At 49.8% G+C, this 15,345-nt stretch overlaps 1 protein-coding gene across 1 annotated transcript in view; it reads right to left on the reverse strand.

Moving 5' to 3' along the window:
* Positions 1 to 15,345, reverse strand: part of TG (thyroglobulin) — a 169,993-nt gene that overhangs the window by 23,370 nt on the left and 131,278 nt on the right. The window contains exons 36-40 of the mRNA XM_089898699.1: positions 11,083 to 11,217; positions 9,273 to 9,437; positions 5,226 to 5,445; positions 3,540 to 3,633; positions 877 to 1,036 (exon numbers count right to left, since the gene is read on the reverse strand). Of these exons, the coding sequence (XP_089754825.1) occupies positions 877 to 1,036; positions 3,540 to 3,633; positions 5,226 to 5,445; positions 9,273 to 9,437; positions 11,083 to 11,217 (774 nt within the window). The remainder of the gene's footprint in view (positions 1 to 876; positions 1,037 to 3,539; positions 3,634 to 5,225; positions 5,446 to 9,272; positions 9,438 to 11,082; positions 11,218 to 15,345) is intronic.

Raw genomic sequence — 15,345 nt, forward strand, 5'->3', positions numbered from 1 at the left:
CCATCACAGCCTCTAAAGTCCCTTCACATGTAGCATATCACTGGAGCCTCACAGTGACTTTGGAAGTTGGGTAAAATTATTCCCATTTTACAGAGGAGAAAACTGAGACTTGGAGAAAGGAAGGGTTTTATCCAAGGTCACACAGACAACCCTTGGCTCTTCAGATTCCCAGACCAGAGTGTCTGCCCTCTGCCATGTCTGCCTGTCAAACAACTGCCCTACCACTGGGGGTTGGGGTGGGGGGGTGGGGAGATGGAGGAAGAGACATGGGTGGATGACGCTGGGATTGGTCCAAGCCTCAATTCTGCCCTGTGGGCTGGTGGAGAAGGTGGAGGGCATAACCAGAGTGATAAAGGCATCTGTGACTGGAAAGGGGACAGGCCGGATATTCACAAGTGATGCTGGAATTCGAGGGGAATCAGAAATCATTGTCTATGCAGCCCTCACTCCAGTAAATGGCTTCCTGAGGGCCCAAGAGCTCTAATCCACGCCTTAGAGTCTCCAGGGCAGGTCAACCCTGGTGATGAATCCTGGCTCTGCTGCTTACTGACCACGTGAGCTTGAGCAAGGGTCTAGCCCTCTGGGGTCTCAGTACACACACGCGCACACACAGATACATCACAAGATAAAACATGTACTTGGAACAGCTTCTGATACGTGATAAGTGTGATCAGTAGTAACTGTGACTCTCATCTACGGGCATCAGCATGGCTGGAGGGTCTCGTGAACGCAATGGTCATACCACTCCCTGCTCAGCAGGCTGGAGGAGGGCAGCCGGCTGGGAAGGATGGGCCTTGGGGAAGAAAGGACTAAACGCACACAAAGAACACAACCGGCTCAGGAGGTCAGCGGTCCCCACCAACGCCAGCAACTCACCAGAACTCAGGAAGCCAAAGACACCCACTCGGTAGCTGGCAGTGACCACGATGAGGTTGCCAACAGCAGCCAAGAAGGAGCCGTCCACGGCCGGCTGGCCCCCGCTGGCCCTGCCCTCTGCGGCGTTGTGGAAGAACACCAGCACAGACACGTTGGGGGCCTGTAGGGATTGGAGAAATGTGGGAGCTCCAGGCGGCCACTCTCACCCCCCAGAGCTTGGTGAGGGCACCTTCCCCATGCAGGTGCCCAACTGTGAGGTGACGCGTGACTCTTCCTTCACCTCTGCCCTGTAGGCATATTTAGTCTCAGTTAGGGGCTGAATTGTGTGCCCCCCAAATTCACATCTTGAAGCCCTAACCCTGGCTGCCTCAGACTGTGACTGTGTTTGGAGACAAGTCCTGTAATGAGATGGCCCTAATCCAATAGGACTGGCGTCCTCATACAGAGAAGAAATTTAGACACAGATGCACACAGAGGAGAGGCCTGTGGAGACACAGGGAGGAGAAGATGACCATCTACAAGCCAAGGAGAGTGGCCTTGGAAGGAAACAACCCTGTAGACATTTTGATCTTGGACTTCTGGCTTTCAAAATCATGAGAAAACACCCTTCTGTAGTTTCAGCCTCCCAGTCTGTGGTACTTTGATAGAGCAGACTGAGCAAAGGAGCAAAACCCACCTCCCGGATGAGGACCCAGAGCACCATAAAAAGTGAAGACACGTTGCCCACGCTGCCAAGTGAGCCGGGGACCTGTCCCATGCAGCCACGTGGTCTCCTAGCAGCCCAGCTCCTGGCCCACGTTTACTCTGGAAGACGGTTCTGTGTCCTCCTTGGGGAGTCCTTGAGTTTGGTCACCGTGCCTGGAGCCCCATCTTGTTAACACAGAGCCACCTTTGTTTAGCCCGACTGAGCGCCAGGCACCATGCTGACTATTGGCGTGTGCCATTTATTCAGTCCTCAAACAGCTCCGTGAGGTTGGCGTGTTGTCGTTACTCCCATTTTACCGATGAGGAAGCAGAGGCTTGCTGGTGTTAAATAGCCTGCCTCAGGTCACATGGCTACGAGTAGCAGAGCTGGGATCTGAACCCAGGTTGACCCCTTCCTATCAGAATATTGTGTTCCGTCTAGGGGATCTGACACCCTGCCCCAGGCCATGGTGAACGCAAGGCCCCAGGTGGCTCTCGCTCACTCAGGCCCTGAATCCCTGGGCTGTGACTTCTCTACTCCATGTGCCCTGGGCTCCGACACCAACAGCAAAAACTGACCAAGGACCTGCCCGGGTGGGTGCCGTGCTAAGTGTGCTCACCTAGAACGTCTGATTAGAGCTTCCGCCTCACAAGGTAGATGACTCTAAGCACCCCCATTCTACAGGTGTGAAAACAGAGGCTCAGAGCAGTGAAGTGGCTTCTTGAAACATCTACAGAGAGGAAGGGACTGAGCAGAATTCTGACCCCAGCCCCCTCCCTCCCTCTGGGACACTCCTTCTCGTAGGTGTCACCACTTGGTGGGCTTGTTGATTCTTCCAATAGGAGGCCTTTTAAATGCCATAGAAAAGGGCCAGCTCAGGTGGCCTTGGTTTCATTTGCTGTGGGCCACCAGAGAGGTCAGGGACAGGCCCTGTATCCCCTCCTCAAAGTACCCTGAGTTATTTTTACTGAGTAGCATGCGAGCAAGAGAGAATTCTTCCATTCATGCAGCCCAGGAGGGCCTACACATTTAGGCGCCCTTGTTCCAAAGCTTACTCAGGTCAGCCTGCTGTGACCAAGCCTCCAAAGTACACCGCCTCTCACTGCTGGTAAACTAGGGGACCAGGAAGCGGTGGCCCAGTCACATGTACCATGGGATCTGTCAGTACAGGGTTGGCGTCACCAGAAACTCATGTTTCCTGAGGCTCTTCAGTTCTGTTTTCTCTCATGAGCTCCGACCCTTCCCCCCAAACAGGAAACTCAAACACTCAACATCAGGATCATAGCTGCTACCTAGGCAGATACAGCCTTCAAAGTAGGACCTAACCAAAGTCAGGGTCACCTCCCAAACCTCACCCTCTAGAACTGCCTCGAATGAGAGACCACATGGAAAGAAATACCCGCTAGGTGGGTCTCTCCAAGGGTCTCTCCAAGAAGAGCCGCTGGTTTCCTCATTTGTGGATTAGTTTGATCCAGGTCCACACTCCCCCAGCCCACGGCCCTGCAGGGGGCCCTGCATCAGCGGCTGGCCCTCACCTGCTCGCGTGGCTCTCACCCCGCCTCGTCCACACCCCTGCTCAGGCGCGCCCTCCTGATCACCACCTACCTCACTCCTCCTGCCACTCCGTCTCCTCCCCTGCTGTGTTTTTCTTCACAAGCATATCAATACCACAGTTGTCCAATATTTATCTGCTTATCTGTTTATTTCTGCTCCTCCCACTGAGAACAGCCCCTCCTGTGACGGGCGCTTTATGAATACTTCTTAGAGGGCCGGAGCCGGATAGCCACGCACATGCTCCCGTGCGGGAGATCAGGTGAGGCCGTGGGGGACCCAGGCTTGCTCTCAGCCACTCAGGCCTCAGGAAGCCAAGAACCCACCAGGAGAGCGCAGGGCGGGCCGTGCTGGCCGCTCTGGGCCTGGGGATTTCTAATGGGGCAGTTTTCAGGGCAAACATAGTTTTCAGGGCTGCAGCACTCACCATGTTCTGAGGGACAAACACGTTGAGATACAGGCAGTCCTCGCTGGCCCCGGAGGACGAAGGCGTCCTGGCGCCTGGTTGCCAGCAACTGGCCCTGCAAGTACAGACAGACAGAAGGCATGACTTGCAGGGAAAACAACCAAAGCGACAAGTCCCAGCCCCCTTCCCATCAGCGGCGGCAGAGCCCACGGCCCCATTCCTAAAGCCCGGCGGCCCACCAGCATTTAGGCAGCTTCAGGAAATGGTTAAAGGGACTGCTGAATAAATGGTGGAAACAGCAGCATGCCCATCCCTCTCTCTACCACGGGCCTGAGGAACATCCTACAGGGACAAAGGGCTGGCCCAGAGAGAAGGATGCCCAGATAAAGAGGAAAATGTGTGTCACCTGCAACCTGGGCCCTTCCTGGCTCCAAGTGAGCAGACCTGCTGGGATGAGGTGTCCCAACCGGTTTTCTACATCAGTACAGAGTCCAAGTGTGCCAGTGGAACATCTCCTGGCATAAGAGCTGAGACTGCATCTGGGACACATCTAATGGAGGCATGATGGTTACCCGCCCAGGCCTTGTTAGCACTGGGCTCTGATGAACCTAGCTCTCCAACTACTCTCCACTCAAAAGCCTCAACCACCGCATCTGTCAAATGGGTGTATCCTAACACGCTAAAGTGTTCTAATTAGTCCATATTTGTTTCTCTGGTTGCCCAATGGTGGAGACTTACTCATGACTTTCTGCATCTTTCTGCCACTGTCCTAGTTTAAGCCTCCACTGTTGCTTGCCTGGAGCAGTCCAGAGCCTCCTGCCCACCCCTCTATCTGGCCCTGGGCCTGTAGACCTGCCCAGCAGCCAGCCATGGGAGCGATGGACAGGGAGAATACGGCTGCCTTGAGACAGAGCTGTGGACCCCTGTGGGAAGGGGAAAGGCCATGGGGATGGGAGAGGGAGACATGGGTGCTCTTTCCACAGACGCTCTGAACACGCTTTAATTTAGAAAAATCACAGAATCGTATCCAATCTGTCAACTCTTTACAGTGGTATATGCATGGGAGGGAATGGGCAAAATTGAAAGCAGTTGATGACGAAGGAAAATAAGATATTCCATTTTTTTCCCCTTTTTGGAAAATTCCTTTTAATATTGTTCCTGTTGGGGGAATCAAAGTCCTTTTAAATTATTTTTTCACTAGCTCATGTGTTTTTCCTTCTCTGCTTACTTCTCAGCCCCACTGAAGTCAGAAGTGGCCGGGAGGCTGAGTCCTGGTCACCGCCACACTGGGGCACGTGATGAATGCACGCCCCACCTGCAGCTGTGGCCGTGGAGACCTCCCCTGCAGACTCTTCCACAGCCTCTCTTTCCTGGATGCAAAGTCAAGGAAGGCTCCTAGAAGGAACCTTAGAAGGTCTGTGCTGAAGAAGGCACATGAGCCTGGGTGCCCGCATTACGGCATGGAGCAAAGCCCACCTGCCCCTCCATCACCAAAGGGATTGTGCAGGACCAAGACAATGTTAAGTCACCGACAAGTGGGAGTTTATGTGTTAAAGCACTCAACACCATCTTAACAAATATAACCCCTGCTCCACGCATGGCTCAAATTCAAACGCACTGCTCTGTTATCAAGTCTCATTTTGAAGGCTTAGAATGGGAGAAGGCTTCCCTGGGCATCCCCCAAAATGTACTCCACTCCACCCTTACCGTGGCTTGGTGGCATCCCAGGACCCTGTCCAGTTCAAGGGCTCCGGAGCCCGGAAGCGGCTTCCCGCCAGGGGTGGGGTGGCATACGGAACTCCCAGGAACTGGTCCACTTGCTTCCACGAAGTGCCCACCTGGATGGCCTGGGACCTGCCCAGCAGCTGGCCATGGGTGGTGATGGTCACAGAAGGTGCAGATGTTCCAAAGCCGAGCAGAGGGACGTCTGGGAGGGGAGAGAGAGAGAGAGAGAGCAGCTGGTGCTCTATTCACAGGTATTCCGAATATACTTTAAGAAACAAATCGAAAAGCCCAAACACTGCTTTCTGCATTAAAAAAAAAAAATGTTAGTTATTCATTCAGGCCCCAATAGCTTAAGTCTAGTCATGTTAGTGTTCAATGTGGAAAAAAAAAAAAAAAAAAGAAAAGAAACCCAGCAAAGACACCTGATCTTCCCCAGGCACTGAGCAATCCCTCCCCCAGATGAGCCGTCTCAAGCTCTTCCCAGAGAGGTAGCCCAGGCCCACAGCCCCTGACTTAGCACCCTGGGGCCAGATGTTACCACAATTCTGAATTATTTGGATTTTAAAAAGAACAGAGGGGCACAGAACGGGCAAGGTTCAATCCTCCAGGGGGGTGTGGAGTTGAGACCCATCAACAGACACACCAGTTACTTCTGGGATGAAATGTATAGGTTATTCCTACTAAGAGGGATGAACACATAATATCATTTCTTCGGTCACTTCAGGTCAGATATTGCCACCAAACGAGTTTGCCACAAACTTACAAAAAAAATTTTTTTTTTCTGACTCTTAGAGTGTTTGGATTTCAGAATTGCAGCTAAGGCACTGCAGACCCGGTACTTGTATTTCACTGGTGAGGAAATAGGTTTAGAGTCTGGGGGTGGGCAGCTGTCAGGACTTCAAAGTGATGTAGGATTCAAAGCTATACTTTTCTGAGCCACAACTCTGACCACAGGGTCAGAGGTTCACAAAGGGTCAAGGCCAGGCCTCGGCCCAGGTCTGCAGTGTGCATCCCCCTTTGTGCAGGTCTGGATCCCACCCAGTCTGTGAGTTCACACTGGTGCTGCCGAACCCTGCACTGTGCTCCACAGGCCTTCCATCCCCCCCTGTAGTGCTAACCTCCAGACACTTATCAGCCTTTCTTCAGCCCTATCTTATCCCCTCCACTATATTTCTCACATTCATTCATTGGTTCAATAAACTTCTGTTGGGCCCCAGCTCAGGGCCAGATGCCATTTTCAGGGACTTAAGACAGGCCTGTGCCTGGTTCCCCACAGGCCTTAGGGCCTTACACGGAGGAAACCAACACTGGTGAAGAGATTGTGTCTGTGTGTGTGTGTGTGTGTGTCTATGTGTGTGTGTGTCAAGTGGGGGGTCTCTCATTATTTCCAACATGTTGAGCCTGGGAGAGGAGGCAGACAGACAGACAGGCGGAAGTCTATCCATTCCTCAAAAGCTTGGTACCATGCAGTGGTTCAATTAGAGGTGGTTTTGACCCCAGGAAGCATTTGACAATGTCTGGAGACGCTTTTCGTTGTCATAAGCGTTGGGGAGAGATACTAGCTACTGGTATCTCATAGGGCAGAGGCCAGAGAAGCTGCTAAACATCCTGCAGTAGAGAAGATAGGTCCCCACAATGAGCCTTCTGCTCCCAGTTGTCAATGGTGCCGGGGCCGAGACTCCCTGGCGTGATGTGCATTCATGACTTCCAGGCCACTGAGGGTCAGTGTGGTGAGGAGGAAACAATGGATGGTCTGAGGAGCCCAGCAGGTCTGTGTTTTGTGTGATGGACCAGCTACTTTAGAAAACCTCTATAATTCTTCTCATCCTCAATTTTCCCATCTGCAAAATAGGAACAGTAGCAGTCCCTACAATGCAAAGATGTTAGGAATAAATAGCACAATGCCTGTCATGTCCCAAGCCCAGTGCCTGGCAAATGACAGGAGATCAACACATGAATGAGTGAATGGGAAAGAGGGAGGGAGTGAAGGAGGGAGGAAGGGAGGAAGGAAGGAAGGAAGAAGGAAGGAAGGAAGGAAGGAAACAGTGAGTGAAAACTTCTCTGTTGCATAAACACTGGCATGTGAGTTAGAACTCAAAATGGAAACTCAGGATGGAAAGAAACAGTTGCCGATTTGTAATCTGGCCTTGATCACAAATCGTGACTGCTCTCACTCCTACGGTTCTTTCCTTCTCACAAGATTTCCTGTTTCAATTGCAAATCACAGGCTCTCCGGCCAGCATTCAGGACTGTGGGCGCTAAAGTAGCAAACCATCTGAGGTCAGCTCTGCAGGAAACCGCCACATTTCACCAATGTGGCAGCATCTGAAGCAGGGAGCGAAGACAGAAAATGTAAAAGCTAAAGAATTTCGAGGGAAGGCAAGCCTGCTTTCCCACAGATGGTGGTATTTAAGCCTCCCTCCAGAGGCTGCCCAGTGAATCCCGGACTGAAAGAGATCCAACATGGGGAAAACGTTTGATGTGCATTTCTCCCTTTGGAATCTTTTGCAGAAATGTGGATTCTTTTCAGAATACCCACATATTTAGGCCCTGTGACTATCTGGATTAAGAAAGTTATCTGTAGCTCTACGTATATATTAGGTGCAAACAAATAACATCTACGTAGATAAATGTGGGCGTGCATCTTCTGCTGGAAAGTGAGCATTTCACATTGAATTTGAGACACACAGAATTAGGAGAGAAGCAGTCGGATTTGTTTTACAGAACTCAGACCTCGAAGTGAAGGCATTTCTCAGCAGGACTACCATGCAGATTAGCTACACTATGGGTGAAATCTGTCTAACTCACTGAATGACATAAACGTCCTGAGAGAAGACAAGCCTTGAGATTAAGGGCCCAAGACCTCAGTTTACAGGAATCAAAGCACTCCCAGCCCTGGGGGCCCTCTCCGGATCTAAAGGCTGAGGTGCAGGAGTGGGCAGAGGAGACATCACTGGATCCAGACAGGCCTGAAGGACCGTTAATGCTCAAACACAGGGTGGGCCCAAATCCCACTGCTACTTGGTTTTGTAAATAAAGTTTTATTGGCACACAGCCATGCCTGTGGATTTGTTGTTGTCTGTGGCCGCTTTCCTGCTACAACAGTAGAGCTGAGTAGCTGTAACAGAGACTTGTGGCTGTAAAGCCTAAAATATTTATTATCTGGGCCTTTACAGAGGGAGTTTGCTGACATCTGCTCTTGAAGATAAGATGGCAGACATGGCCAACATTTCTAAAAAGTTATTCATTTCATCCCATAAGCATGTTTAATGGGGGAGGTGTGTCCCCCAGGCCCTCGATTCCCATGTTTCCTGTTCCACAGCTCTTATTAGTTCACTTAGGGATGCACTTATATGCTGCTCTCTCCTTGCTTGCTTCACCCATGTATCCCCAGCACCTAACACAAGGGCTGACACATAATAGCACGTTATTCAGTGTTTCTAAACTAAACCGAGCCGGAAGCAGCTGCTCTCTCCGGGCACTGTGGTGTGGTCTTTAGGCGATGCGGTTTTATGGGAGAGGACTGCCTCTAGAGATAGGAGATCTGGCTCCAAGTCCCCGTTCTGTCATCGCTAGCCGTGTGAAATCAGAGAAATAACTTAACTTCCCTGGACCAGGGTCCCCTGATCTCTAAGACGGGGATAAAACCCTTATCTTGCCACCTCACAGGACAGTGCGAGTATCAAATGGGATAAGGCATGTGAAACAACTTTCTAAATTCTAAAATAGTAGTTAAAAAGTGGTCTATTTAATTATTTTACTCAGAAATGCAAAGGCCAAAATGGCTTCTGTAACTCAAAGGAAGTAATGAATAAAGGCAGTACAGAGAAGTTCTAGGTCAGAAGTAGGGTTTTTCACCTTCCTTCAGTCCATCCCATGTGAGTGCCACAGAGCCTAGGATGACTTTGACTGACTTTCCCTTAAGAACCTCAAAAGCCACTGCCCATGAGTCACCAGGTGCTCAGACAGTCCCTCCCAGCCACACCCAGGCCCTCAGGAATGGCTGCAAAGACACAGGCCAGCACTTACTTGGCTTCTGGTAGATGTGGGTGGCCTCTTCACGGAGCAGAAGTTGGCAGTTTTGGGCCTGCAGGCTGTGTGTGCAGCTCTGGGTATCAGCATAGAACATACACCTCACAGCGCCAGGTTGGGTTTGCAGAGTGGTGACAAGGCAGGCCTGGTGATGGGAGCATTCTGCGGAGGAGGAGATGAGTGGGGCTTGGGCCTGAGAGATCACCTCAGTCATGTATCCAATCATGCATCCATGAATCCATCATCCATCCATCCATCTATGCTACCATCTAATCATGCATCCATGAATCCATGCATGCAAACTTCCATCTATCCAAGCATCATCCATCCATCCATCCACGCAATTTTACATCCATAAATCTGTGTATCTTCCACCCACCCACGCTTCCATTCATCCCAAGATAACCTGGGATGCCCAGCAGGAAATAATTAACCTGGGAGAGAAGACCCTGGGTGGGCTCTCTGCTGCAGTCTCCTCATCCCCCTTCAGGGCCAGCCCAAAGTCAAAGTTTCCAAGGGGGTAAGCCAGCTAGCCATCCTTCCATCCAATCATGCCTCATGAATCTGTACATCCACCCGTGCATCATCCATTCATCCATCCAATGATGCATGCATGCATCCATCTATACAAACACTCACTTCTTCATTTAAACACCAGGCACCAGTGCTAGGGGCTGGAATAAAATAGTGGTGGTGGAGGACCCAACCCTCCCATCAATCTATTTTCCACACAACAGTCCGGATATTGGTTGTTTATTTATTCACAAATGTGCTCTTCTCATTCTCCGATTGAAGTCGTAGCAGACAAGGCTCTTCACGCTCCAGCCCTTGCCTTCCTCTTCAGCCTCGTCTCCCTCTGCCTCCCCAACCCCATCACACCCACCACCTTCCGTCAGGGGTTACGTCCTTTTCCATGTGTACCAGGTCATGGACTAGACTGTTTAAAAGATTCATGGCATTAGGGTATTCAGTCCTAAAAACAGCTCTGAAAGGACTGCTGTTTCCTTTGATTGAGCAAGTTGTGCATTGCCTAAAGGCCTTATTCATAGCCCAGTCTCTGTGCTGTGGCACCACTCAGAATTGCGTGATGTACAACCTATACAACCGTACATGGTGGCCCTGGCTGTAATATGCACATATTGTTATCCAACCTTGTAGGGGAGAGGATCCATGTAATCTCAGAATTGAAGAAGTGTAAATGTTACCCAATCTTGGCCTCTTTCACAAGGTGAAGCCTTTGCAGAACATTCTGATCATATGGTCACCTAGCTTTTGTTTAAATACCAGTGACTGAAACCCTGTAAAGGAAGTATGCATCCGTGGACAGCTTTGCCTATTAGGAAGTTCTTCATATTGCACTGAAAAATGTCTCTTGAAATTTGAGTTTTACCCATAGGCCTTTGCTTGCCCCATGAGCTTGGCCAGAACAATATCCTTCCTCCTGGCCACGACGGCCCACCTGTAATCTGAGGACAGCCGTCACAGCTTCCATGCATCCCCATCTCAGACTAACCCCCTAGGTCCTCCCTCTGATCTTCCTCTGACCGGGTTCAATGTTGTGCATTTTCTGGCTGGCTTAGCCCCTTGGAGACCGTGACCATGGCCAACACTGCAGGAGGATGAGTAGACTACAGAGCAGAGTCCCCCCACCAGGGTCTTCTCCCCGAGGTGAGGTCCTTCCGGCCAGGCACCCCAGGTGATCTCGGGGTCTCCTATGTGTTTTTGAGGTCAGAATCTTGAGGAGCACTTGTGTGAGAGAGGTCCCGTCCCAATCAACCCCCTACCTGGAGGTGGAAACTCCCCTTACCCCACAAACAGCGGTCTCGGGCCTCAGAGAAGTCACTCGTGGCAGCGGTGCTGATGTGGGCAACGTCAAAGTTCCGGATGGATGGGTCAACAACTACTGAAGAGAGGGCCAGGGACTGCCACGAGTCCAGAGCGACTAGGAGGGAAAGCAGGGACAGTTAGTGGAGTGCCATCCGATGCCCCCAAAGGGTGCCCAAGGGCTCCCTCCTGGTGGTCTCCGTTCCCATTTCTTTTTTTCTTTCTTTTTTTTTTTTTTCTTTTTGCGGTACGCGGGTCTCTCACTGTTGTGGCCTCTCCCGTTGCAGAGCACAGGCTCCGGACGCGCAGGCTCAGCGGCCATGGCTCACGGGCCCAGCCGCTCCGCGGCATGTGGGATCCCCCCGGACCGGGGCACGAACCTGTGTTCCCTGCATCGGCAGGCAGACTCTCAACAACTGCGCCACCAGGGAAGCCCCGTGACCCCATTTCTTTATCCATCTCTCCATTCTACTATGATTTTTAAGAGTTTTTTTTTATATGAGCCAAGGTCCCGTGCTCAAGTCTAGGGATACAGGGGTGAAAAACAAAGCAACCAAAGCAACCAAAGCATGGGCGTTTCTATTGAGCAGCTCACAGTAGAGGGGAGAGAATGTGAAATGACAAGACAAACACTGTAGTACAGTTGTTATAATGCAAAAGTCAGAATAACGCTAGTAACCATGATAATAACAGGCTCATCAGTGTGATCTGCTGCCCGGCTGCCTGCAGGACCAAGGCTCTCATTTCCCAGCTGCTGGAGGCTTATGGCCGGGGCTCCCAGCTGAGTCCCTCTCTAGGAGCTACCTAGGTCTAGGCTAGCTGCCTCCCCTCCACAGGGTCAGCCTTCATCCCCAAACTAGTCCCTGTGGGTATACAAAGGCCCAGCCCCCTTGCCTCAAGATGGGCCAACTCCCAAGGGCCGGCCAGCTTCACAGCTCACTGAGGTGTCAATGCGGCCACTGTTTGGTTTGCATCAATGTTTTACTTCTCCCCCTGCCCAATTCTGCCCCCTCGCTTCCTTACAGGTGTTTCTCCCAAGAGCACTCAGCACTGAACTTTCTGCATGCAAATCTGCACCTCAGAGTCTGTTTCCTGGGAAACCTCAGCTAAGACCTCCTCTTTAAAAGATGAAGACAATGAATGAGTCACAGGGATGTGGAAACGGCTTTGCCTGAGAGCGTGCTGTGCTTTCGGAGTGGACAAGATGGAAAGCAGGTCTCTGCATCCAGAGAGCCTGTGCCTCCCATTGCTCTACTCTGCGGCTTCCCAGTCCTCGCACAGGACATGCTGTCATGGCGAGAGGGAGGGACATCTGGTTGTGGCTGCCACAGAGATGCTTGGCAGAGGCAAAGACATCTGCCAGAGCACCTGTGTCCCTGTGAGGACAGAGGTGACCCTGCACGGGGGGCTTAAGCTTCCACCGTGAGGAAGGACTGTGGGTCCAGGGGGATGAGTGCATTATTCTGTCCACAAATGGCATCAAACTAGGCACGATGCCACCTCCCAGAATAGGCCTCCGTGACCACTTGGGAGTGCTAATACCAGAATACTGTATGGAACCGTTCAGTGGGTACAGCACTGACAGTTAATGGAGAAAATCTATTTATCCACTTATTTTTTCTTTCTGTCTTTGACTTTTTTTTTTTTTCCAGAAGACGGTAGCAGTTTACCCTTATGACAAATATTTGTGAGTGTCTACTTTGTGCTAGCAAAACACAGTGGCAATCTTAGGTGTAACATTTCACATTTTACAAAGTGCCATTACTTATCGCCCAAGCCCTCTGGGGGTGATACGCCTTCATCTCAGTTTTCTTGTCTGTAAAACATCATCATGTTTGATCCTCGCAGCGCCCCAGATGGGGGTGGGGAAGGGACTCTAATGCCTCCTTCGCAGATAAGGAGTCGGAAGCTGGAAGAGGTATGTGACTTTCCAAGAATGCTGAGCTGGACAGTGACCAAGCCAGAGACAGACCCAGGCCTCCTGGCTCTAAACCAGGGCTCCTTCCATCCCTCTGAGCTTCCTACAGAGCTGAGCATCCTCTCCAGAAAATTATCCCCAGGTAGGAAAAGGTCGTTGTCTTTGACAGCATCATGCTCTTAGCTATACGGGGAAGACTGTCATTTTTATCTTGAACTTGTCTTTGACACCAGAGCACTGAGCATCACTAAAATTAGAATGGTAAATAAAGTAGCAAAACGATCTAGCACCACCACCCTTCTTTTCAATGAAAGAAAGAAAGAAACAAAGAAAGAAAGAAACAAAGAAAGAAACAAAGAAAGAGAAAGAATGGAATTCTTTGATAAAATTCATCAGTGAAACTACCTAGATCTGAAGTTTGCTCTGTGAGGGGACTTTTGTTAATAAATTTAACATTGTTTATAGACAAAAAAAAAAAAAAAGGAAGGAAGAAAGTAAAGAAAAAGAGAGCGAGAAAAAAGGTTTATCCAGGGAAGTGGCCAAATAATGCAACCAGATTTCGCGTGGACTCAGCAAGAGGAAGTGAGAGCCCCACACCTGTCCTAGAGCTGCAGGGCCACCCTCAGAATCTGGAGCCGTGTATTTCTGAACTTGGGACCCGGCTTCCCTGTAAGAGACCCGGGGCTTTCATTTCCTTAGGCACCCTGCACGCGCTGCTGTTTTCATGGCCATTACAAGTGGCACTTTTGCAACATGGCCAAACCGAGGCGCACATTTTTAGATGGTGAGCACGCTGCAATTTCAGAGAAGAGTTATGATGGGATTTCAGGACGGAGCTTGCAAATTATGGTCTTAAAATGGAAGCCTTGGCTGCCCTCCACCTTTATTTAGGTTGATGTCTAGGGGAAAGCGTTCTAATTAAAGGGTGAATTTCACCTCCAAAGTGAGAGTCAGCTCATCTGTCGCCATCCCAGGGCATGGAGTCAGCTCTCTGCCACACCCCGCAACTGTCCCCCTCCCCTGGCTGGCAGGACCCCCGGTTGAGCCACTGCTGCCATGCAGAATCTAACATCTGGGGTTCCACACGCATCTCATGAAAATTCTGAGAACAAGTTCTTTGTGAATGCAAAAGCATAGTGAAGCACGAAAGCTGGGTGATCTTGGTAGCATTTCACAAGAGTTTACTAATTTGCCAAGAACCTCGCAATACCATTGCTGTTTAATGGTCACGATAACCCATGCTGTGGGCATCACTACTTGTGCGCATCTTACAGATGAGGAAACAGATCCAGTAAACACACCCAAAGTGCTTAGCTGATAAGTGGCAGTGCTTGGGCTTGAGCCCCGCTCCTTCAGCTTCAGAATCCACGGTTTACTCCAAGGCAGACCTCCTCTCCGGGTGAATGAGATGGTGACAGCTTTCAGACTCACCCAAAGGGATAGTCTGCTCCGAAATGCAGCATCTGTGGTTTGTTAATTAGTTTTTTCTTCCTTTGTTTAAAATATATTTTACAGACTGCATTGTCAACATCACTTATTTAAAAAAGAAAATCGTTGGAGTTCCCTGGCAGTCCAGTGGTTAGGACTCAACACTTTCACTGCGTGGTCTGGGTTCAATCCCTGGTCAGGGAAGTAAGATGCCACAAGCCGCCCAGTGTGGCCAATAACTAGCTAAATAAATAAATAAGAAAATCACTTCCCCTTGAATCTGAAATGCCACGTTTATCATATATTAAGTCCTTATATGTAAATGAGTTTTCTTTGGTGAGTACCAATTCTTTTTCATTCATCTCTGCTAATTCTGGCTCTATTCCCAAACTGCTTAAACTAGAGTCACTTTATACTATATTCTATCGTCAAATGGTAAAAGTTTTCCCACATTATTTTTCCTTTAAAAACATTTTTTGGTTGTTTATTTACCAGATGAAATTGAAAATCACTTTGTCAAGTTTCAAGAAAACATTCTGTGGATGTTATTTGGAAAAACTGATTTGAGAAAAAGATTTTTAATTTTATTCTGTTTAATTTTTGGTGTCATTAAGAATGGAATGGGATTGTTTCCCATTATATTTTTTAAATGGTTACAGTTGACCAAAAGGAAAGCTATGTATTTGTGTGTATTTATTTTCTAACAGGACCTGAACCTACTCTGAATGTAACTCACAGACGTAGTTGAAGCTCAGGCTCATATCTCTGTGGCTACTTTGGAAACAGGTCCACAGTAGATTCCAGTTTTAGGGAATACACGCCATCCAGCAGCTGTAACTCATGATGGCATAAATGACACGTACTTGCTTAAGAAGTCAGGTTCCAGGAGTTTATCTCAGC

Source organism: Delphinapterus leucas, chromosome 17 (assembly GCF_059928025.1).
Source record: "Delphinapterus leucas isolate spDelLeu-1000000601 "Yukka" chromosome 17, BTC_Dleu_Yukka2, whole genome shotgun sequence".
Classification (NCBI taxonomy): Eukaryota; Metazoa; Chordata; class Mammalia; order Artiodactyla; family Monodontidae; genus Delphinapterus; species Delphinapterus leucas.